Here is a 26,446-nt window from a genome sequence, read left to right on the forward strand (position 1 = left end):
AGGTCCGGAAGCCGCGACCGGAAGTAGTAATCTTACTGTCCGGCCGCGACTTCCGGTCTACAGGAAAATGGCACCGGACGGCGCACAGTTCAACTTGGACTGTGTGGGAGCGGCGCATGCGCCGTTCCCACACAGACGGCGTACAGCATAGTGGATGGAACGGGCCCCGTTCGCATTCACTATGGGACTGTAGCTGCCGTATTCCATGTATTCCGTATTCGTTAATCGACATATACAGAAATGGAAAAAAAAATGGCAGCCCCCATAGGGAAGAAAAAGTTCAAAAATAAAAAAAAGTAACACACAAATAAATATAAATTTTTTAATAAAACACTAAAATCAAACTGATGTAAAACAAATTATTTTCGCGACACTGTTCCTTTAACTCACAAAGTTTATATGCGCATTGCCACTGCTGTTGTATCTGGGAAATCAAGAGTCACAATGTCTGTGAAAGCTGCATGGCCTTACCCCCTGAGGGGCACACCTGTGAATAGAATGGCTTCTACAGTAAAAACGACATTAAAGCCAAGGCAACTGTAGATATCTCTTGTGTAGACAACCCCCATCCACTAGGCAAACAACAGGACTGTAATACATTTACATTATTTATGCTAAGAAAAACAATACAACAAAGAGGTTCTGTAACAGTAAACCACCCCCCCCCCTCCCGTTTTTGTTGATTATGTCTTATCACCACAAACTCAGTGTTATTTAGGTTTACATAAATAATAAATTGTGGCCAATGTTATATGGGATATCCCTGAAGATTACATATTAGGGCCAGATGTTTAGGGATCCCCCACCCACAAGTCTTAGGCCTCATTCACACGGCAGGGTTTCCCGGCCGGGTGCTGGCCGTTCATAAATCGGCGGCACCCAGCTGCATTAGGATTAATAGACCCCTAATGGGGCTATTCAAACGACCGATTTTTTGACGGCCGGAAAAACCGGCCGTCAAAAAATAGGACATGCTCTATGTTCGCCCGGGTACCCGGCCGCCCGGCTCCCATAGAAGTCTATGGGGCCGGGTAATACACGGCCATCACCGGGATGTGTCCCGAGTGATGGCCGGGTTTTCCGGAGCTTGCGCTCTATCTCCTCCTCCTCACAGCGCAGAGTGCATGTGAGGAGGAGGAGTTGATGCCATTCTGACGAATGGCATCGCTGTACACTGTGTTGCAGGGCCGGGGTGTACAGCAGGTGGAAGGGAGCGCTGCGCTGGCTCCCTTCCCCTGCTTGAAAAGCACCCTGGCCCGGTGACACCTTCGATGGCGCCGCTAGCAGCTGCTGCTGCGGCTGCTACTACTGTAGCGACGCCACTATAGCAGAGCGGGGAGGTATCTCCCCGCTCTGCTATGTGCTAGCCACACTTTAGCTCCTTGAAGGAGCGGAATCCCCGTGTTTTCGGGGATTCCGCTCCTGGACAGAGCGCTTGATGTCTCTGTCCATATCTGGGCAGTGACATCAGGGGAAACTCCTGAAGCGGAATCCCCGAACACATGGGGATTCCCCTTCAGGAGTTGCCGCTGATGTCACTGTCCGGATCTGCCCGGCCCGGCACGGATGCAAAACTTAATGCAAACCGGCCGGGCAAAATGGCCGATTTTACCGGCCGACACTCGGACTCGGGAACGACCCGGTCGTGTGAATCCCGCCTTACTGTACCAGTATCCCAATATGGGCATCTGTTGTACCAGTGTCTTGTACCAGCCCAACTTTATCTGTAGCCTGTGTGCTCACATGTGCTCTCTGTGTCTGTGTTGGAGTACCTGCCCACCTAACATAATTAGATTTCATTGTGAAACCATTATTATCTAAGCTCACATGATTCTTGTGAACTGTTCGTGGACAGAATCTCTTTATATGCCCAAATTGTAGGCAATGGAAGCATTGGAGATTCCCCCACTTCCCAAATTTGGATGCATTAGGATACACAGGTATTTGGCTAGAAGCCTTGTCCTGTAGCACATTGTCATCTTGCAGTTTGCTATCAGCTGCTACCTGTCTCCTGATATTTATGGACTTTCTTTTCTTCAGCAAATCCTGCCTTAAAGAGGCTCTGTCACCAGATTTTGCAACCCCTATCTGCTATTGCAGCAGATCGGCGCTGCAATGTAGATTACAGTGACGTTTTTATTTTTAAAAAACAAGCATTTTTGGCCAAGTTATGACCATTTTTGTATTTATGCAAATGAGGCTTGCAAAAGTACAACTGGGCGTGTATTATGTGTGTACATCGGGGCGTTTTTACTACTTTTACTAGCTGGGCGTTCTGACGAGAAGTATCATCCACTTCTCTTCAGAACGCCCAGCTTCTGGCAGTGCAGACACAGCCGTGTTCTCGAGAGATCACGCTGTGACGTCACTTCCCCAGGTCCTGCATCGTTTCGGACGAGCGAGGACACATCAGCACCAGAGGCTACAGATGATTCTGCAGCAGCATCGGCGTTTGCAGGTAAGTCGATGTAGCTACTTACCTGCAAACGCTGATGCTGCTGCAGAATCAACTGTAGCCTCTGGTGCCGATGTGTCCTCGCTCGTCTGACACGATGCAGGACCTGGGGAAGTGACGTCACAGCGTGATCTGCCAGAAGCTGGGCTTTCTGAAGAGAAGTGGATGATACTTCTCGTCAGAACGCCCAGCTAGTAAAAGAAGTAAAAACGCCCCGATGTACGCACATAATACACGCCCAGTTGTACTTTTACTTTTCAACACGCCCAGTTGTACTTTTGCAAGCCTCATTTGCATAAATACAAAAATGGTCATAACTTGGCCAAAAATGCTCGTTTTTTAAAAATGAAAACGTTACTGTAATCTACATTGCAGCGCCGATCTGCTGCAATAGCAGGTAGGGGTTGCAAAATCTGGTGACAGAGCCTCTTTAAAGCCGTTGAAGCTAATGCAAAAACCGCAGGCAAAAAAGCACCAAACGAGCGCCACAGGTATTTTCTGCCACCAAGTAATTTCAATGGGAGGTCAGAGGCAGAAACCACTTGAAGACCATCAGGCCCCCACTCACAGTCAAATGACCATCAGCCCCCCACTCACAGTAAAATTACCATCAGCCCCCCACTCATAGTAATGACCATCAGGCCCCACTCATAGTAATGACCATCAGGCCCCACTCACAGTAAAGTGACCATCAGCCCGCCACTCACAGTAATGACCATCAGGCCCCACTCACAGTAAAATGACCATCAGCCCCCCACTCACAGTAAAATGACCATCAGTCCCCACTCACCGTAATGACCATTAGCCCCCCACTCACAGTAAAATGACCATTAGCCCCCCAGTGAAGTGACCGTCAGCCTCAGTCCCCCCAAAAAAATAAAGTGATTATCAGTACCCCCCCAGTAAAATGACAATTAGCCCCCCCCCCTCCTGTAAAATGACCATCAGCCCCTTTAGTCAAGTTACCATCACAGACCGAAAATGTGTTTACTCCTGGGGAAGGAATAAATAAGGAGGTATAAGAGGAGAGAACTACAACTCCCAGCACGTCCGGGCTGTTAAGGGATATCAGAGGATATTACAGGGAAGAGGTATATGAGGAGAGAACTACAACTCCCAGCATGTCTAGACTGTTATGTGATATCCGTCCTCTCCTCTTATGCCTCACTGAAGAGGTATAAGAGGAGAGGACTACAGCTTCCAGCATGGGGAAGGGGATGGCTCCAGTTCTCACACAATTTCTAACAAACTATATAAGAAATACTTACCCTGCCCAGCGTTAATGTCTCCTCTACCTCCGTCAGGCTCTTCTAGTGGTGGGTGGTACTTTAGCAGACATGCACGCGTCATGTTTGCTACAAAGTTGGTGTAAGCGTCGGGGGCGGAGCTTGCATTGGATGAGCGGGGTGTCGCGGCACCCCTGGACGGTTCTTGCGGCACCCTGGTTGGGAACCACTGCTCTGGAGTCTTTATTTTTCTTAGAGTGTTTTTTCACATCAGCGTTTGGTTTCGTCAGACCTTTCCGTTGGAGGAACACATCAAGGGAAAGGCGAACGGAAACCATAGCTTTCCGTTAGCGTTACCATTGATTTCAATGGTCATGCTTCAGTTGCCAGTGACTCTTGTTTGTCTCCGTTCCGTAAGGCTTAAAGGCATGGTGTCGCCCCAAAAACATGTTTTTTTTTTTAAATTTAAACATTTAGTGTGTGGGTGATTAAACATTGTTCAAATTTTTTTTATTTTTTTCGCGAGTCAGGAAATATTATAAATTTTTTCAAATTTATAATACTACCCATTTTTGGTCACTAGATGGAGCTAGTTCCCAAAATTGCAGCATTGCAACATTGGGTTAAAAGCTCTCGCTCTAGTGAGCTCTCAGCATCCCCCCCTCCTTTATCCTGGCTAGTGCCGGGATAAACGAGGGGTTTGAAAGGTTTAACCTCCTACACTGTGTGTCGCCATTTTTTGAGGTAACCCACAGTGTAGTAGGTTTACATACAGTAGTAAACACACACAAACACTAACATACATTGAAATCGCTTACCTGCTCCTGCCGCCGCGGCTCCCTCCGGCCCGTCCGCTCCCTTTGCTGCCGCTGTTCCATGTGCACAAGTCCGGAAGCCGCGACCGGAAGTAGTAATATTACAGTCCGGCCGCGACTTCCGGTCCACAGGAAAATGGCGCCGGACGGCGCCAATTTCGAATAGGACTGTGTGGGAGCGGCGCATGCGCAGTTCCCACACAGACGCCGTACACGGACGTGAATGGGACGGGAGCCGTTCACAGTCCCTATGGGACTGTGGCTGCCGTACTCCATGTCTGTGTGTGTCGTTAATCGACACACACAGAAATGGAACAAAAAATGGCAGCCCCCATAGGGAAGAAAAAGTGTAAAAATAAGAAACAGTAAAACACAAACACACAAATGAATATAAACGTTTTTATTACAGCACTAACATCTTTAACATATTAAAAAATTATTTGCCATGACACTGTTCCTTTAAGGTTTGTTTTTTTGGCGGAAACAATAGCAGTCTACTGTTTACAACGCTGATGTGAACAGACCCTTACACGTGCCAATGATCGTGCAAACTTTTGTACCAATGCTTGTGTAAACTAGGCAGCCATCAGCTAACAACAAGCGAAGCTCATTTGTTGACTAATTGCATCTTTTATCCACCCAAGAAAGTGGTCGCTTGTCAGCAGCGAATCTCCCCGTCTGAACAGGGGATGTGCTCCCAACAAGAGGCAAATGTAATACGATCGTTCATCCCCGTACATCCGGACCATTGCTTTATTTAAATTTATTAAAACGATCGACGTGCTGTAGGCGCTTGTTGCTGGCCATGTAAAAGCACTCTTTGTTACAGCTGAGGAATCATCCAGAGACAAACTTGATAGTGTAAAATCCTATTTGATTGCTGGAGTTTAAAAATCTCATTCATATAAGCTCCTCATGATTTGTTTGCAGTGAATTTCCTAGACTGTTCCTCTTCACATTCTTAAATGTTCCTGCTGATGAGTTCATTGGACTTCTCAATTGTCCTAAAATGTTGCGCTTTTGTTTGTACCTAGCAAATTATGAGGGATCGTTGGATGAATGTAGGCTACGAGGATGATGAGCTGAAGCCATATATTGAACCAGTTCCGGATTACAAGGATCCTAAAAGGACAGGTCTGTTCATTTCATCTTTATACTGTAAGGATGACTTTACTAGTCATTTGATGATAAATCTGTGTAATGGCATTAATGCTATTTGGCACTAACCTTTCAAACAACTTATGCTAATTTAATAGTATACTTAAAATATTAACTTTGTAATTTAATTGCTGTTAAATGTAGTAGTTTTATCCATTCAAATTCTGTGTAAAGTTACTGCCACTAGCTGTCTCCCTTCCTGTAATCTGCTGTCCACCCCTGTTGTCAAGCAAAACCTGTCTCTAGTCGCAGAGCAGACAGACATAAAGTGTGTGCCGAGGGGGAGGGTGTCTCTTCACAGCCTCCCCATACAAGTCTATGGAGAGGGTGGGTAGGAGGAGGGAGTAGCGTGAGAGACACAGGCACACACAGCAGCTGCTGGTAGGAGTTATAGCTCAACAAAGTGCTGGATTCTTAGCTACACTTTTCTTTATTGCTGTATAATGTCTTTTATGTTGCTGCAGCTTGTCTGTGTGTTAGAGATAGGAGAGCTGGATTCTCCTCTTCTCTATCTGTGTGCGGTGTATAAAGGACATGATCGCAATCAGGCTTTGCCCACTAGCTCGGAGACAACTGAGAATTAGAAAGAGAGCCTGCAGAGGAGAAAATGTAAAAAAAAAAATGCAGAATACAATTCCCATAATGGCCAGAAATAGTGTTATTCCTCATGTACACACATATAACTGCTTATTTTGAAAAGTTAGGTATGCTTTAATTTAATTTTTTAGTGCAAATTTTTTAAAGCCGTACTATAATCTGACCGGAAATTAACGCACCTCAAAATAGCTCCTATAAATCAACATAATGGCCCACATTTACTAACATGTTTGTTTATGACAGTTGTTTTTTTTACGGAAGTTGCGCTATTTCTTAGAAACTCATCTGAAAATGCAACACAATTGCGCAAACAACATTTCTTCTTTGCGAAATTTAAAGCAGATGAGAGAAGTGGGCATGGACTCTTAGGAGACTTAGAGGATCCGTCACCAGTTTAGTAATTCTCTATCTCCTAACTAATCTAATAGGCGCTTTTCTGCTGATGACTACAGTGTGATTTGTTTTCAAAAACATTTATTTGCAAAGTTATGAGCATTTTTCTAAATGTTCTATTTTGGCTATACTTGCCATATAGGAGGTGACTTTCTTTTCACTCTGGGCGGTGTAATGTTTTCTGTATGACGCTGTCCAATCAGAATACAGCTTCTCCCCCTTTCCTGCCCTACAACACCGCCTGATCATATAATATACAGCTTCCAATCCCGACTGTGTATTCAATTGGTAATATTTTCGGTTGTTTCAAAGCTAGAACTGCGATCCTGATGCGATGTGAAAGATTAGAATCTCCTCTTTCACATGCCACCAGAAGTGGCATGTGAAAGATTAGAATCTCCTCCTTCACATGCCACCAGAAGTGGCAACTGTATTAGGTGGGCCACAGCCGGAGATATGGCTGTTTGAATTGATCCTTCTTCCCTCCAGCCTCAGTCTCTCACACTGTGAAGCAGCTTCATGCTAATAGGACAGCGTCAAAGGCTGTGAGGTAGCTCCACCTGAGGAGAATCGCTGGTGTTAAACAACCATTTGTCTAATAAAGGCATATTACATATTTATTTAGAAAATAGCCCATTAGTAAACTAGTGAGAGATCCTCGTTAATTTATTCAACATTTATCAAGTGGAGTAAGGGAAAAAGTGATACCAGAGATTTCGAACTGCGCCATATTTCATAAATTTGGCACAATTCTTGTCAACTACCCTCTCCAGTTAAACTGACGGAAAATACGCCATTATTAATAATAATTGTGGGCCAATGTATTCATTGTATAAACCAATTGGAACATATAGATTATTGTATATTGTAGCTTTAATGTTGACCAAAGAAATGAAAGGGGTTGTCCAGTCCCTAAATATTAATGGCCTACAATACCTGTGAAGCACCCCCCTCCCCTGTTCACTTCAATGGGAGAAGAAGGCTGCACTACCTGTGGATTGCAGCTACATCTGTGTCGACTTCACAGTGAGCAAGTAGAAAAGAAGGGGAAGCCGCGCTCATACGAGTTATGCACCCTCTTCAAAACTTCTGATCGGCGGAGTTCCCGGGAGTCGGACCCTGACCCATCCACTATTGATTGCCTATCCTGAGAATTGGCCATCACTTTTTAGGGACTGGACAACCCCTTCAAGGCATTTTTTCTTTTCCAAACAATTTTATTGTTTTTACAGGAATAGAATGGGTAAAACCAACTAGTGTTTTCTTAGCATACAAATAAACAGATCTTGAGAACATCGCCCAAATGGGCAGCAGTCATAATACATACAAAACCATGTAAGCGTACATGATGGGTCTATTGAGGCCTGTAAGTATAACTTGTGTAAAATATATATTGCATAACATAGAATATACAACCACAGAACCTGGTTGTAATACTACTGAAAGTCAGAGGAGTAAGGTGGTAGAAAGTGGAGGGAAGAAAATGTCTCACCCTAGATATATGAAAGAGAAGAGGAGAAGAAAAGAAGTGGAAAAAAGAGAGCGGAGAGAGGACAAGAGATACAACCCGAACGACAATCCGCCAGCAACAAATCTAGGGAACCCCTAGATCAGAGGTGGATCGTGGAAGATAGTCATCGATGAATGGGCATAGGAAAGCCAAGGAGTACATATTTTTTCAAACTGCGTGGTCAGATCATTTAGGATGCTAGAGAGAGACTTGTTAACCATAAAGTTATCTAATCTCGATTTGACAGAGATGAACGGTAGAGTGCGGGATTTCCACGCTTGAGCTATGGTCTGCTTTGCCGCCAGAAGGATGAAAATTAAAAGTTTGAATTGAGAGCCCTTTAAGGCATTTTTTAATATGGGGAAGGGGGTGTTAAAAGGCTTTGTGTAAGTTATACGTGGTGTTTACAGTACAATCTTGTGACACTTCACCAAAGTGTAACTTTAGTTCAGACGCAGCAGAATGGATAGGCGCTATTGAAATTGTAACCAATTAAACTAGCCCAAAGTGACGGTTAGGCCTCATGCACACGAGTGTGTACATTTCGGCCTAAATTATGGAATCTTATTGGGCCCCACATAGTTTCTTTTAAGGCTCTGTATCACAAACCATTTTTACCCCTAGAAGCACATGTTGTTCTTGGTGTGCCAGTATCGATAAATCTTCCACATTATTTCTGGCTGCAGTTTTCCAGCTGCCTAAGGAATGATTGTAAATGTGTTTTGTTTGTTTTAGGTTTTTCCCGGGTAACAATAGGTGCGCTTAAACGATTTTTTCTTTTAAACTGAATACATGTAGAGCTTTACATGCTTGCAAAGCTTCACTTACCTGAATGGCCATATTCTGGTGATCCACCGCATCCTCTTCTCATTTGCAGCTGAAACCTGTACTGACCATGATCACGGAACAGCACTGTCATGTCATTCATTTGGTATTTAGCATAGGAAATACTCCAAATGGCAGTGGTTGGCAGTTGGATTATTTCCTAACTCCTTATTACTGCGTTGCTCAGTTGGTCTCTTCTCATGGCGAGGACCTCCGGAGTGACACAGTTATGCCAAATTAAACTTTTAAGGGTGCATATATGACTAAATAGGGCAGTAAGAGGAAGAAGCTGCCAAGCCTCTTTGCTCCTTCCCAAATTTGCATTATGATACATTATGAATTAGGCAATTTCACATTATGATGGTCTGAAAAATCTGATGCAGACTAGTTGATACAGACCACACCATTGAAAAGATGTGGATAAGCTGTGTTTACTTAGCCTTACTGTCACAGATTACTGGGCTGTGCAGTTTAAAGAGGCTCTGTCACCAGATTATCAAATCCTTATCTCCTATTGAATGTGATCGGCGCTGCAATGTAGATAACAGCAAAGTTTTTTGTTTTTTTTAAAACTGTCATTTTTGCCCAAGTTATGAGCAATTTTATATTTATGCAAATGAGCTCTTCAATGGACAACTGGGCGTGTTTTCTCGTTTTACCAACTGGGCGTGTATTGTGTTTTTACCAACTGGGCGTGTATTGTGTTTTTACCAACTGGGCATTGTGAATAGAAGTGTATGACGCTGACAAATCAGCATCATACACTTCTCATCGTTCCCAACAAGCTTCTTTCACTGCAGACACATGGCGTGACGTCACCCACAGGTCAGTCGGACAGAGAAGATACATGGGCTCCAGCCGTCCGAGAAGGTAATATGCTCGTATATAGGGAGTTTACTATGCTTACCTGACACGGTGTTGCTGCTGCAGATTCAACTGTACCCTCTGACGCCTGGAGCTGATGTGTCTTCTCTCTTCCGACGCCAAGGTTGAAGGACCTGTGGGTGACGTCACGCTGTGTGTCTGCAGTGAAAGAAGCTGGCTGGGAATGATGATGTCACCCACAGGTCCTTCAACCTTGGCGTCGGAAGAGAGAAGACACATCGGCTCCAGGCGTCAGAGGGTACAGTTGAATCTGCAGCAGCATCACCGTGTGCAGGTAAGCATAGTAAACTCCCTAGAGACGAGCATATTACCCCTTCGGACGGCTGGAGCCCATGTATCTTCTTTGTCCGACGCCAAGGTTGAAGGATCTGTGGGTGACGTCACGCTGTGTGTCTGCAGTGAAAGAAGCTGGGTGGGAACGATGAGAAGTGTGTGACGCTGATTCGTCAGCGTCATACACTTCTATTCACAACGCCCAGTTGGTAAAAACACAATACACGTCCAGTTGGTAAAACGAGTAAACACGCCCAGTTGGTAAAAGCACAATACACGTCCAGTTGGTAAAACGAGAAAACACGCCCAGTTGTCCATTGAAAAGCTCATTTGCATAAATATAAAATTGCTCATAACTTGGGCAAAAATGAAAAAAACTTTGCTGTTATCTACATTGCAGCGCCGATCACATTCAATAAGAGATAGGGATTTAATAATCTGGTGACAGAGCCTCTTTAAAGCTGAATTGTTACTGTGCTGTTAGCAAAGAAGGGAAATAGCTGTCAAGCCACATCCATTCTCCATCCTATGAGAGAGCATAAATTCTTCACAATCTTTTTCTTCAATTGCTTCCAGCTGCCTTATAGTCCCCTTTTCTCATTACGTAATATCTGTGTTATTTTTAGTGCCTATAACCGAGCATGGTGGCTCAGTGGTTAGTTCTGTTACCTTGCAACACTGGGGTCCTGGGTTGGAATCCAAATAAGGGCAACTTCTGAATGGAGTTTGTATGTTCTACCCATGTCTGCATGGGTTTCCTACCAATTATAGTAATTCAGGTCAGGCTCTCTGCCTACGCTGCACTAACCGGCCCAGAATCTTCTCTAGTTTACTTACTTTCAGTATTGACAAAATGCTGGATATGGATGGTACTGGTGTTTTTGACAGTTCTGGCCCTGTTATTCCACAAGCCTATTCTGGTATATCACTGTATATAGCCTGCAGCTCTGTAAAACACATTAGAGCAGATTTACGAATGTGTCTGTGCCTAGAAAGTGTCAAAATGCGTCACAATTTGGTGCATTTTTCAAGCAGGTGTTTGCGCCTCTTTAGGCAGTTAGAAAAAAAAGTTCAGAAAAAGGGATGAGGCTTAGCAGAAAAGATATAATTAGCCATGAATAAGAGCACAGATCGTGCTCGAAACGCGTAGGCTTCTTTTCATTTGCGATCCCAACCACCTTGCAATTTTTCCTGTGTCCGCTATTTATTGTTCACGCTCAAAGTGGAAACCGAGTTTCCCCACATTTACTATACATCGCTGGATCTTACCTTTCTTTCTTTTGCAGAAAAGATATACATGAAAATTGGTCCGCTCTCCACTCATTCGAAGTAAAGACGCCACATTCCATGATTATTCGGTGCATGGGCAAGAGAGCTACGTCGGGAGTAGGTAGAAATCCAAGGGAAAAAGTTAGAGGTCCAGCACACGATATGATGTGAAAAAGCTATCATAGCTATGATTAGGAGCTGAAAAGTTCGAAATGCGTAGGCGTTCTCTCCCGGGATTTTTCAATTTCTTGTTTTCATTTTGACTTAAATAAACAGTTGTATTTTTTCACATCATATGGACCTTTAACATTTTTCCTAAGCAGAAAAGATACATGGCTTAAAATGAGAGGGAAACTTGGCACAATTTTTATTTTTTTTTGCAAAATAAGCCAACTTAAAGTTGGTAAAAGGAGGAGAAAGTATCTAGCTACATTCACCAAATGTATCATACAGCATGCAGCACGGTAATAAAATTGGGTGCAACTTCTGACTGCCTGGTCTAAGTTTGCGCTATCTAAAAGTTACACAGCATTAATAAATCTGCCCTGATATTCTAGTCTGTGAAGATGATGAATATGTAGTTACAAATGAAAGTAGAAATATTTGGCTTTCTCGTGATCATTTCTCCAAAAACCCAATGCTATATAAATGTCAGATGTTTTAATTTCTCTTTTCTAACTAATAAAAGATTTGCACTTGGTTATTTAAATACAACCGCTTCTGATACTGGTGGATTTTTATTTTTTTATGTATAGAGCTGATGATAACTATGGGTTACACACGGGAGGAAATCCAGGATTCTATTATAAACCAGAAATATAATGAGGTTATGGCAACTTATCTGCTACTTGGGTACAAGTCTTCTGAGGTATAGTATACAATCTTCGCATTCACTTTTTGTTTTATGTTTTTTTTTTTTCGTTTTCCGCAATTAGGGTATGTTCACATGACTTATTTTTATGCCTATTTTGTAAGTGAAACGCTTGTATTACACTCCAAAAACACTGGAATTACACATGCGAACAGTTTTCCATCGATGTCAATGGGAAATACACTTTGTAGTTCATTTTAGGCTTATTTTTACGTTGCTGAATTTAAAAAATATGCCTTGTAAAAAAGTGATTTGTCACTTTTTGAAGAGTTGCACAAGCTCCTTTTCCATTAAAACTTCGAAAATATGCTTCGAAAAACCCTTATGAAATACACCTGGAAAAATGCTTCAAAAACGCTTTGAAAATCATATATTTAAAAAAAGCCTGGATTCAGAAGCGGTTTTCAGCCTCGTATTTTTCTTCCTCAAATGTATGCCGTGTGAACATGACACCTTGACAGAAATGTTTAAAGAATGAGCTTTGAAGACTGTTAATGTAAATTATATTATACGTTTAGATGGCTTGGAGAACTTTTTATTCTTTACAATGAACTGTCCAGAAAACTAACCTTTTTTTCTTGAGACATTACAAAACATTCATTACAGGGTTTTCATTTTTAGTTTAAAGAGGCTCTGTCACCAGATTTTGCAACCCCTATCTGCTATTGCAGCAGACAGGCGCTGCAATGTAGATTACAGTAACGTTTTTATTTTTAAAAAACGAGCATTTTTGGCCAAGTTATGACCATTTTTGTAGTTATGCAAATGAGGCTTGCAAAAGTCCAAGTGGGTGTGTTTAAAAGTAAAAGTCCAAGTGGGCGTGTATTATGTGCGTACATCGGGGCGTTTTTAATACTTTTACTAGCTGGGCGCTCTGAAGAGAAGTAACATCCTCTTCTCTTCAGAACGCCCAGCTTCTGACAGTGCAGATCTGTGACGTCACTCACAGGTCCTGCATCGTGACGGCCACATCGGCACCAGAGGCTACAGTTGATTCTGCAGCAGCATCAGCGTTTGCAGGTAAGTCAATTCTTACCTGCAAACGCTGATGCTGCTGCAGAATCAACTGTAGCCTCTGGTGCCGATGTGGCCGTCACGATGCAGGACCTGTGAGTGACGTCACAGATCTGCACTGTCAGAAGCTGGGCGTTCTGAAGAGAAGAGGATGTTACTTCTCTTCAGAGCGCCCAGCTAGTAAAAGTATTAAAAACGCCCCGATGTACGCACATAATACACGCCCACTTGGACTTTTACTTTTAAACACACCCACTTGGACTTTTGCAAGCCTCATTTGCATAACTACAAAAATGGTCATAACTTGGCCAAAAATGCTCGTTTTTAAAAAATAAAAACGTTACTGTAATCTACATTGCAGCGCCTATCTGCTGCAATAGCAGATAGGGGTTGCAAAATCTAGTGAAAGAGGCTCTGTCACCACATTATAAGTGCCCTATCTCCTACATAAGGAGATCGGCTCTATAATGTAGATGACAGCAGTTCTTTTTATTTAAAAAAACGATCTGTTTTCACCACTTTATTAGCGATTTTAGATTTATGCTAATGAGTTGCTTAATGCCCAAGTGGCCATGTTTTTACTTTGGTCAGCGTCATACACTCCCCTGTACAACGCCCACTTGGTCTAAAGTAAAAATACGCCCACTTGGGCATTAAGCAACTCATTAGCATAAATCTAAAATCTCTAATAAAGTGGTAAAAATAGATCGTTTTTTTAAATAAAAAGCACTGCTGTCACCTACATTATAGCGCCGATCTCCTTATGTAGGAGATAGGGCACTTATAGTGTGGTGACAGAGCCTTTTTAAGAACTTGCAGCCTTAGGCATCATGCATGCCACCGTATTAGGCTTCGTTCACATCTGTGTCGGGGCTCCGTTCACATCTCTGTTGGGGCTCCGTTCATGGGTTCTGTCTGAACTTTCCGTCAGGGGAACCCATGAACGAAAACCAAACTGAAACAAACGGAAACATAGGTTTCTGTTTGCATCACCATTGATTTCAATGGTGACGAATCTGGTGTAAATGGTTTCAGTAGGTCACCGTTGTTTAAGGGTTCCGTTGTTTTGACTGAATGAATACCGTGGTCGACTGCTATTTATTTGGTCAATACGACAAAAGCCTTAAACAACCATTTGCACCTGATCTGTCACCATTGAAATCAATGGTGATGCAAACGGAAACCTATGGTTTCCTTTTGTTTGAGTTTGGATTCTTTTTCATGGGTTCCCCTGACAGAATCCCGACGCAGATGTGAATGAATCCTAACAGATGTGTGTTGTTTGGATCTGCAATATGTCACCCATAGAATTCCGTATGCCTATACTGTACCTCCTATGTCCCTATGTGTAAAATACAATAAGTGGTATTCCCTATAGCTTGCCATTATAGGCTACGTTCATACATCATGTATATATTACCCTGTTGAATTTTGTTGCAGATTTGGCTATGGTTTTCACCCACTGCATTGCAATGGATGAGATTATGGGTATAAATCTGCTGCATTTCTATAACAAATAGGGAATGCTTGGGATTTAAATATCAGCAGCAAATCTAGGAGCCGCTGCTGAGTTTTAACTCTAAGTAAATGGCGCCCATGTAAAAAAAAAACTAAAAAAAACTATCACACCATAAATCTTTCTTTTCGAGATGCTTCCTAGCTGAAAAGTGTAGACTACTACCCTTTTCAGTACAGCAGAACAAAAGGTATGCTGGAACATTACCCTCGAATGTATTCCAAAAAAAACCTATAGCTATGTTTGGCATATACCATTTCCCAGTGTATATGCTGAACAATTGTTTCTTTTTCAGTAGTTAGTGAGGCAGCAAATGGGGAATTACAAGTGTAGGATATTAGCTTGCTTTATTATCCATTTGCAAGTTTTTATCCAGTAACAGTCTATTTAATATAGGTTGTTTTTTTATGAACACTGGACTTATTTATTTCTACTCAGTTGGACAATGACAATTTGACCCTAAAGCCTAGACCACCTCCTGACATCACCAACAGTACAGCACCATCACCTGCTCACAAAGTTCACCGCAGTGTTTCTGCTAATACCAAGCAAAGAAGACTCAGTGACCAGGGTGAGAGCCGGTTTATGAAAAATATAGCAAGTAAAAAAATGTTGAACTCTAGTTCTTTTTTTTTTTTTTTTCTAATCTTCGTTTTTTTTTCTTGTTTAAGTTGGTCCAACCATCCCTACATCAAATTCCTACTCCAAAAAAACACAGAGCAACAATGCAGAAAACAAGCGGCCTGATGAGGAGCGAGAAGGTGGGCGCAAATCTAGCAACACAGTTAGAGTGCCGCCTAGTCCTTTATCTGGATTGGAGAGGAAGAGGACGACCCCAACTCCATCTACAGTAAGAAGTGCTGTGTGTTTTGCTGAAAGCTATACTGTATACTGTATCTTTGGAAATGTCAAATTGCTTTATATACCTTAACCACTTGTGGACCGCCCATATACTATAATCGTCCTGGCGGTCCGCAATTAACTCTGCAGGGCGATCTAGAACGTCCTGCAAAGTTATACTTTTTTCTGCTCTGTGGCGAAATTTAGCTCCGTGATACAGCTGTCTTCAGACAGCAGACATTATGGAGCTCTGCCCATAGACCAATCAGCGTGGTCTCTGGACATGTGATCATTGTGACAAACTGTCACAATGATCACAATACTAGCCCCGTCTGCAGCGCTTTCCCATACTCACAGCACACCAATAAATATACTCCCTCCAATAAATATCTATCTATCCATCCATCTGTGTAGGTATCTATCTATCCATCCATCTATGTATCTGTCCATCCATCTGTGTATCTGTCCATCCGTGTGTGTGTGTGTGTGTGTGTGTGTGTGTCGATCCATCTGTGTGTGTATGTGTGTGTGTGTCGATCCATCTGTGTGTGTGTGTCTCTAATCCATCTATCTGTGTATCTCATATATATTGATTTATAGTATAGTTTTAGGCTGGGGCTACACGGTGACTTTGGACATGACACAGTCGCGCGGCCAACGATCACTATGTTCCGTAGCGTACATGGCAAGTAATGAAAGTTAATTTTAGTCACAATTTTACTGGACAAAGCGATTTTTGGCCATGGGACCTGTGCCGTGGCCAAAATCATTGTGTAGCCCCAGCCTAGAACTATACTAGCATGAAGTGCTGTAAAATTTCCTGGTAGACGGCTGCGTTGACTCTGGACTTGATATAACACAGTAGACCAACACTGCTGCTCAGTGATCCAAAGTCCTGTTTTCAGATGAAAGTAAATTTTGCATTTCATTTGGAAATCAAGGTCCCAGAGTCTGGAGGAAGAGTGGAGAGGCATCAATCCAAGTTGCTTGCGGTCCAGTGTGATGTTTAAACAGTCCGTGATGGTTTGGGGAGCCATGTCATCTGCTAGTGTTGGTCCACTGTGTTATATCAAGTCCAGAGTCAACACAGCGTCTACCAGGAAATTTTCGAGCACCTCAAGCTTCCCTCTGCTGACAAGCTTTATGGAGATGCTGATATTATTTTCCAGCAGGACTTGGCACCTGCCCACACTGCCAAAAGGACCAATACCTGGTTTAATAACCACAGTATCACTGTGCTTGATTGGCCAGCAAACTCGCCTGACCTAAACCCCATAGAGAATCTATAGGGTATTATCAAGAGGAAGATGAGGGACGCTAGACCCAACAATGCAGACGAGCTGAAGGCCGCTATCAAAGCAACCTGGGCTTCCATAACACCTCAGCAGTGCTACAGGCTGATCGCCTCTATGCCACGCTGCATTGATTCAGTAATTCATGCAAAAGGCGCCCCGACCAGGTACTGAGTGCATATACTGGACATACTTTTCAGTAGGCCTACGTTTCGGTATTAAAAATCATTTTTTAAATTGGGCTTATATAATATTCAAATTTTCTGTGACACTCTATTTTGGGTTTTCATTAACCCCTTCCCGCACCTTGGCGTAACTGTACGTCCAGGTGAGCAGTAACTTCGCGCACCTGGGCGTACAGTTACGTCCGCGCTTTAAAAGTTAACCGCCGCGCGGCGCCACACCGCAGCGGCGGTTAACTGTGCAGGGTGTCAGCCCTGCTCTCCCCGTTGCCGATCAGCGGCCTGTCGCCGCTGAAATCGGCAATTAACCCCTTCGATGCGGTGGTCGATTGCGATCACCACATCGAAGAGGTTTACAGCGGATCGGCAGCCCCCCACATGTATTTGCGGGGGCTGGCGATCCTTATCATGGCAACCAGAGGCCAGACTATGACCTCCGGGTTGCCATGTACGGAAGCCTCGGAGGATCAGCCTCCGGCCGTTCCTCCTCTGCTTCCTGTCAGTGTGACAGTTACGTCACAATGACAGTTAGAACACATTACACTACGTGTGTAGTGTAATGTGTTCCAGCAGCGATCAGAGCTGCCAGTCTAAGTGTCCCCTAGTGGGACAAGTAAAAAAAGTTAAAAAAAGATAATAAAAATGTTTTGAAAAAGTGTAAAAATCAAAGTTAGAAGTGACATAAACAAAGAATGCTTTTTTTCCTATAATAAGACTTTTATTATAGGAAAAAAATGAACACGTTAAAAAAAATACACATATTTGGTATCACCGCGTTCGTAACGACCCCAACTATAAAACTGTAATAATATTTTTCCCGCACGGTGAACACCGCGAGAAAAATAAACTAAAAACAGTGCCCGAATCACAATTTTTTGGTTACCAACCCTCCCAAAATATACAATAAAAAGTGATCAAAAAGTCGCATGTACGCCAAAATGGTACCAATACAAACTACATCCCGTCCCGCAAAAAACAAGCCCTTACACCGCTTTTTTGACTGAAAAATAAAAACGTTATGGCTCTCAGAATATGGTGACACAAAAATGTATTTATTTTATAAATAAGTGATTTTATTGCACAAACGCTGCAAAACATAAAAAAATTATATACATCTGGTATCGCCGTAATCGTATCGACCCGCAGAATAAAGTATAATGGTCATTTATAGCCCAGGGTGAAGGCCATAAAAGAAACAAATAAAACACATTGTCAGAATTGATGGTTTTTGGTCACCTTGCTTGCCAAAAAATGGAATAAAACGTGATCCAAAAAATTTCTGGTACCCCAAAATGGTACCAATGAAAACTACAGATTGTCCCGCAAAGAATAAACCCTCACACGGCTCCGGTGGAGAAAAAATAAAACAGTTCTGGCTCTCAGAATATGGCGATGCAAAATGTGCAGAGTGTCCAAAAGCAGATAAGATCGGGCACCATTTATAAGTGCGACACCGGCCACACATCTGCGGATTATTATTTATTTACTGCATTATTATACCCTCTTATTATACCCTGATGTACCCCGCACAGATAACATGTACCCTGATGTACTCCGCACAGATAACATGTACCCTGATGTACCCCGCACAGATTACATATGCCCCCACATTATAAATTGAAACACCAGTAAAACCCCAAACAGAACAACTACCAAGCAAACTCTGTGCCCCAAAAGCCAAATGGCGTCCCTCCCTTTTGAGCCCTGCAGCGTGCCTAAACACCAATTTACGTCCACAGATATGGCATCGCCATACCCGGGAGAACCTGGTTAATATTTTTAGGTATTTGTCTTCAGTGGCACAAACTGGGCATAACATATAGTGCACTAAAATGGCATATGAGTGGAAAATTGTAATTTTCACTCCGCACCATGCGCTGCGCATTAACCCCTGCGCGCACCATGACATAGCATGTCGTAGTGTGGGGGGTGATGTATGGAGCGTCTCACGTAAAAAATAAAGAATTTAGAACGGCAAAATTGCTGTTTTTTGGTCACCTTGGCTCTACCTAAAAATGTAATAAAAAGTGCTCAAAAAGTTGTATGTACCAAAAAGTTGCACCAATAAAAACGACCGCTCGTCCCTCAATAAATAAGCCCTCATACCGCTCTATTGACTGAAAAATAAAAAAGTTGTGGCTCTTGGAACGCGGGGAGGAAAAAACTAAGAAGGAAAAGAAAAAAATGGATCACTCCAGAAAGGGTTAATTACTTTCTAATGAAAAACCATTTATGACCACACGTGGGGTATTGCCGTACTCGGGAGAAATTGCTTTACAAATGTTGGGGTGCTTTTACCCCCTTTATCCTTTGTGAAATTGAAAAAAATGCAACATTTTAGTGGAAGAAATGATGATATTCATTTTCACGGCCTAATTCTAATAAATCCTGCAAAAGACTTGTGGGGTCTAAATGCCCACTAGTGGTGTAATTTCCACTTTTGGGGGGTTTCCCCTGTTTTGGCCTCTCAGGGGCTTTGCAAATGCGACATGGCACCCAAAAACCATTTCAGCTAAATTTGAGCTCCAAAAGCCAAATAGCGCTCCTTCCCTTCTAAGCCTTGCTGTGGGTCCAAACAGCAGTTTATTACTACATATGGCATATTTCCGTAATCGGGAGAAATTGTTTTGCAAATGTTGGGGTGCTTTTTCTCCTTTATTCCTTGTAAAAATTAAAAATGGCTACCTTTTTTCAGAAAAAAAGTAGATTTTTACCTTTACAGAATAATTCCAATGAATTTAGCAAAACAACCGTGGGGTCAAAATGCTAACTTTACCCCTAGAAAAATTCCTTGAGGGGTGTAGTTTCCAAAATGGGGTCACTTTCCGGGGGTTTCCACTATTTTGTTCCCTCCAGTGCATTTCAAACGCGACATGGCACTGAAAACCATTCCAGCTAAATCAGAATTTCAAAATCCAAATGGTGCTCCTTTCCTTCTGAGTCCTGCTGTGAGTCCAAACAGCAGTTTATTACCACATATGGGGTATTGCTATAATCAGGAGAAATTGCTTTACATATGTTGGGGTGTTTTTTCTCTCTTATACCTTGAAAAAATTAAACATTTCTATGTTTTTTCAGAAAAAAGTAGATTTTCATCTTCACAAACTAATTCAAATAAATTTAGCAAAAAAACTGTGGGTTCAAAATGCTAACTATACCCCTAGATAAATTCCCTGAGGGGTGTAGTTTCCAAAATGAGGTCACTTTTGGGGGTCTTTATTGTTTTGGCCCCACAAGACCTCTTCAAACCTGACATGGTACCTAAAATATATGCTAAAAATAGAAGGCCCCAAAATCCACTAGGTGCTCCTTTGCTTCTGAGGCCTGTGTTTCAGTCCATGACCGAACTAGGGCCACATGTGGGGTATTTCTAAAAACTGCAGAATCTGGGCAATAAATAATAAGTTACATTTTTGGGGAAAAACCTTCTGTGGTATAGAAAAAAATGTATTACAAATAAATTTTGTATAAAAAAAATGAAATTTGTAACTTTCACCTCTACTTTGCTTTAATTCCTGTGAAACGCCTAAAGGGTTAATACACTTTCTGAATGCTGTTTTGAATACTTTGAGGGGTGCAGTTTTCAAAATGGGGTGATTTATGGGGACTTTCTAATATATAAGACTCTCAAAGCCACTTCAGATCTGAACTTGTCCTTGTAAAAATCGCCTTTTGACATTTTCTTGAAAATATGAGAAATCGCTGCTAAAGTTCTAAGCCTTGTAACGTCCTAGAAAAATAAAATAATGTTCAAAAAACTATGCCAAACTAAAGTAGACATGTGGGGGATGGTAACTAGTAACTATTTTGTGTGGTATTACTATCGGTTTTACAAGCAGATACATTTAAATTTAGAAAAATGCTAATTTTTGCAATTTTTCGCTAAATTTTGGTGTTTTTCACAATTAAATACTGAATGTATCGGGCAAATTTTGCCAGTACCATAAAGTCCAATGTGTCACGAGAAAACAATCTCAGAATCGCTTGGATAGGTAAAAGCATTCCGGAGTTATTACCACATAAAGTGACACATGTCAGATTTTAAAAATCGGCTTCGTCCTGAAGGCCAAAACAGGCTCAGTCCTGAAGGGGTTAACGGTTACCATAATCATCAACATTAAAAGAAAAAATGCTGGAAATCGATCACTCTGTGTGTAATGAATCTATATGATATGAGTTTCACTTTTTGAATTGAATTACTGAAATAAGTAAACTTTTTGATATTCTAAGTCATTGAGAAGGACTAGTGTGTGTGTGTGTGTGTGTGTGTGTGTGTGTGTGTGTGTGTGTGTGTGTGTATGTGTATGTATATATGTGTGTGAGTATGTGTGTGTATATATAATATATATATATATATATATTTATACACTACCGTTCAAAAGTTTGGGGTCACCCTGACAATTGTGTTTTCCATGAAAACTCACACTTATATTTATCAAATGATTTGCAAAATGACTAGAAAATATAGTCAAGACATTGACAAGGTTAGAAATCATGATTTTTATTTGAAATAATAATTTTCTCCTTCAAACTTTGCTTTCGTCAAAGGATGCTCCATTTGCAGCAATTACAGCATTGCCGACCTTTGCCATTCTAGCTGATAATTTGCTGAGGTAATCGGGAGAAATTTCACCCCATGCTTCCAGAAGGTCCTCCCACAAGTTGGATTGACTTGATGGGCACTTGTTGCGTACCATACGGTCAAGCTCCTCCCACAACAGCTCTATGGGGTTGAGATCTGGTGACTGCGCTGGCCACTCCATTACAGAAAGAATACCAGCTGCCTGCTTCTTCCCTAAATAGTTCTTGCATAATTTGGAGTTGTGCTTTGGGTCATTGTCCTGTTGTAGGATGAAATTGGCTCCAATCAAGCGCTGTCCACAGGGTATGGCATGGCGTTGCAAAATGGAGTGAGAGCCTTCCTTATTCAAAATCCCTTTTACCTTGTACAAATCTCCCACTTTACCAGCACCAAAGCAACCCCAGACCATCACATTACCTCCACCATGCTTGACAGATGGCGTCAGGCACTCTTCCAGCATCTTTTCAGTTGTTCTGCGTCTCACAAATGTTCTTCTGTGTGAACCAAACCCCTCAAACTTCTATTCGTCTGTCCAGAACACTTTTTTCCAATCTTCCTCTGTCCAATGTCTGTGTGCTTTTGCCCATATTAATCTTTTCCTTTTATTAGCCAGTCTCAGATATGGCTTTTTCTTTGCCACTCTGCCCTGAAGGCCAGCATCCCGGAGTAGCCTCTTCACTGTAGACGTTGACACTGGTGTTTTGCGGGTACTATTTAATGAAGCTGCCAGTTGAGGACCTGTGAGGCGTCTATTTCTCAAACTAGAGACTCTAATGTACTTGTCTTGTTGCTCAGTTGTGCAGCGGGGCCTCCCACTTCTCTTTCTACTCTGGTTAGAGCCTGTGTGTGCTGTCCTCTGAAGGGAGTAGTACACACCGTTGGAGGAAATCTTCAGTTTCTTGGCAATTTCTCGCATGGAATAGCCTTCATTTCTAAGAACAAGAATAGACTGTCGAGTTTCACATGAAAGCTCTCTTTTTCTAGCCATTTTGAGAGTTTAATCAAACCCACAAATGTAATGCTCCAGATTCTCAACTAGCTCAAAGGAAGGTCAGTTTTATAGCTCCTCTAAACAGCAAAACTGTTTACAGCGGTGCTAACATAATTGCACAAGGGTTTTCAAGTGTTTTCTAATCATCCATTAGCCTTCTAACACAGTTAGCAAACACAATGTACCATTAGAACACTGGAGTGATGGTTGCTGGAAATGGGCCTCTATACACCTATGTAGATATTGCATTAAAAACCAGAAGTTTGCAGCTAGAATAGTCATTTAGCACATTAACAATGTATAGAGTGTATTTCTAATTAATTTAATGTCATCTTCATTGAAAAAAACTGCTTTTCTTGCAAAAATAAGGAAATTTCTAGGTGAACTTTTGAACGGTAGTGTATATATATGTGTGTGTGTGTGTGTGTGTATGTGTATATATATATATATATATATATATATATATATACCAGTTGAAAGACAGCAGCACTCTGTTTCCAAATACGAGATCAAGTAATGAAGGGTGCCAGCTGATAGTCCCGATCCACAGACCATACCAATATCCAAGAAGAAAATTCAGCAGCACTCCGATGATCCAGGTGAAAAAGTGAAGTTTATTGTGCCAACATGGCAAATGCAACGTTTCCGTCCCACCTTGGTACCTTTCTCAAGCATAGTGATACATACACATTCAGTGGTTTATATAGTGTGTATCTAATATGCATAATCAATCTCATTAGAATAATTGGGCTGACATATACATCTCAAAACAGCGTGATAAAAACAAGAAAAGAGTATATAAGTAAATAAATAAACAGATAGAGTCCACTAGAGGAAGGAGGGACCCTGATCACATGACGTGTTCAGCGGTACCCACCATTCAGGTTCGTGGAAAAAAAACGCACACACCTGTCGTGTACGCGGTCCAATCCACATCCCCTATAACTCGTGTAACAGACTAAAAGAGCTTTAAAATAATAAAAACAAAAATAAAGGAAAAGAAATGTACTATTGATACAACCCTACCATAGAGCAAAAAGAAAATATACGGAATATCAAATATACTGATTACCAGACACAGTGAGTAAGATAACAATTCATAATTCCTCCATATTCATATCACAAATATAGCTTATATTGATTTAACGTAATATCAATATAAATGGTCTGAAGTGGTCCTGCAGTCCCATGTTTATCTATAATAGAAAAAATATTATTAAAAATTATGTCAAAGATTCATGTAACACAAATTTCATTTAAAGAGGAAGGACAGCGCCAGATCTCAGAATATATCAGAAGGCAAGATTCTCAAGGAACAGCTCTAGACACATTAAATTCAACGTTAAGACTATTAGGTCGCAAAGAATTCAATAAAAATCCATTTTAATTCACATTTGTGTAGTGCCGTATGTCGATCACCACCCCTACAAGATATAGGAATATAGTCAAGGATCATAAATTTGAGATCCTTTTCAGTATGACCATATTCAGTGAAATGTTTTGCTACCGGTAAATCACATTTCTTTTTCCTTATTGAGTATCGATGGTTATTCAATCTCGTTTTAAAATCACATGTGGTTTCTCCCACGTACAATAGGTGGCAGGGGCACCATAGTACATAAATAACCCAGTCAGTATCACAGGTTACATGGTGTTTAATCTTAAATGTCTTATGTGTCACAGGGTGTTCAAAAGTGTTACCCCTATGCATAAGGTTGCAATTAATGCATCTATGGCATGGGAAATTGCCTGGTCTTAAAGATTTTAACAGAGTTTTTTTCCCTTTAGGCTGTAGCTCACCAACCCTCGATTTAACTAGATTGTCACGTAGATTCTTAGATCTACGGTAGGACATTAAAGGCGGATTATTCAATTCGCAAATATGGTTATAACTATTTTTAATGATAGGCCAATGTCTATTCAATATCCTGGAGACACTGCCACTTAACGCATTATAGGTGGATATAAATGGTATTCGTTTACTTTTGATATGTTTGGACGTCTTCATCAACGATTCCCTAGGGATATTCTTAATTTTCATTTTGTGCGTATGTAATAAGTGTTTAGGGTACCCCCTTTGTGCAAAATTAGAAATTATGAGATCTAAAGACGTATCTAAATCACTCGGATCATCCACAATCCGTTTCGCCCTCATCATTTGACTGAATGGCAAAGACCGTATCATTTGGTTTATGAATATTTATGTGCTTTTATACCACCCGTTCCATGTGTGTATATGTATATATATATATATATATATATATATATAATCCTTTGGTATATTTACCCTTTAGATGCTGATTACAGACACAATGCGCGATCGTCTAATCCATATTATATACAATCGTTCGCTCGATGGTTTGCTGTTTATCAGCGATCGATATTTTAGTTCCTTGAGCGATACGTAATTTCCTGTTCATACTGATCTCTTACTTACAATTGAGTGCTGAGGAGATTCTGTTTACCAAACGATCGGTATCTTAGTTACTAAAGCGAGACGTCATTTCCGGTCCGGACTGATCCGACGCATGCGGCTGTTGAATATTGCGATTTATGTAATTATGTATTTTCTTGCATAAACCATGTATGTTTTATGTTGTTTTTAATATCAACTCACTGTTTCACAATATGTATCGATTTATGTTGTTCAGATACTCTTTTCTTGTTTTTATCACGCTGTTTTGAGATGTATATGTCAGCCCCATTATTCTAATGAGATTGATTATGCATATTAGATACACACTATATAAACCACTGAATGTGTATGTATCACTATGCTTGAGAAAGGTCCCAAGGTGGGATGGAAACGTTGCATTTGCCATGTTGGCACAATAAACTTCACTTTTTCACCTGGATCATCGGAGTGCTGCTGAATTTTCTTCATATATATATAGTGTCAGACCAATAGCGGTGGTTTTGTTTGTTAACTTCACCATTCACATAAAAGTTTGCCACATCACTGAACAAAATGTTCTGTGTAAACTGAGGGTCCTGTTCCAATTTTTGTTTTGCCCATTCTGCAAATTCAGTGTGCCGATCTGGGTCATCCTCATTGAGATGCTGCAGCAGCTGGAGTTTGTAAAGGTTCCATTTGTGAGTAGCTAATATCCGCCGAAGGGATGTTCGACTGATGCCACTCTACAGTGACATGCGGCGAGTGCTACGCTGTGGGCTCTTGCTGAATGAAGCTAGGACAGCCACTGATGTTTCTTCATTAGTGACAGTTTTCATGCGTCCACATTTGGGCAAATCCAACACTGAACCAGTTTCACGAAACTTGGCAAGCAGTTTGTAAACTGTAGCATGGGAGATGGGTGGTCTCGTAGGGTGTCTTGCATTGAAATCTGCTGCAATGACCGGGGTACTGCGTTCACCAGACATCAACACAATTTCTATCCACTCCTCACGTGTTAACCTCTGCGGCATGTCAATGGCTGTAAACAAAGAGAAGCTTGTAAATAACCCATGAAAGAATAAAGTAACGTTAAAACCAAGCACACCATTGTTTTTCTTGTGAAATTCTCGATAAGTTTGATGTCACATGACCCTCTTCCCATTGAAAAAACTAAAGTTGGATACAAAATGTCCGACTTCAAAATGGCCACCATGGTCAACACCCAGCTTGAAAAGTTTCCCCCCTCCCATATACTAATGTGCCACAAACAGGAAGTTAATATCACCAACCATTCCCATTTTATTTAGGTGTATCCATATAAATGGCCCACCCTGTATGTGTATATATATATATATAT

General features: G+C 41.5%; 1 protein-coding gene across 10 annotated transcripts in view; it reads left to right on the forward strand.

Annotated features, from left to right (window-relative positions):
• Window positions 1-26,446, forward strand: part of MARK2 (microtubule affinity regulating kinase 2) — a 382,575-nt gene that overhangs the window by 246,246 nt on the left and 109,883 nt on the right. For all 10 annotated transcript variants that reach the window (XM_075837219.1, XM_075837216.1, XM_075837215.1 and 7 more), the window contains 4 exons: window positions 5,531-5,630; window positions 12,162-12,274; window positions 15,246-15,378; window positions 15,479-15,657. In XM_075837219.1, coding sequence (XP_075693334.1) covers window positions 5,531-5,630; window positions 12,162-12,274; window positions 15,246-15,378; window positions 15,479-15,657 — 525 coding nt within the window. The remainder of the gene's footprint in view (window positions 1-5,530; window positions 5,631-12,161; window positions 12,275-15,245; window positions 15,379-15,478; window positions 15,658-26,446) is intronic.

The sequence above is a fragment of the Rhinoderma darwinii genome, chromosome 9, assembly GCF_050947455.1.
Source record: "Rhinoderma darwinii isolate aRhiDar2 chromosome 9, aRhiDar2.hap1, whole genome shotgun sequence".
Classification (NCBI taxonomy): Eukaryota; Metazoa; Chordata; class Amphibia; order Anura; family Rhinodermatidae; genus Rhinoderma; species Rhinoderma darwinii.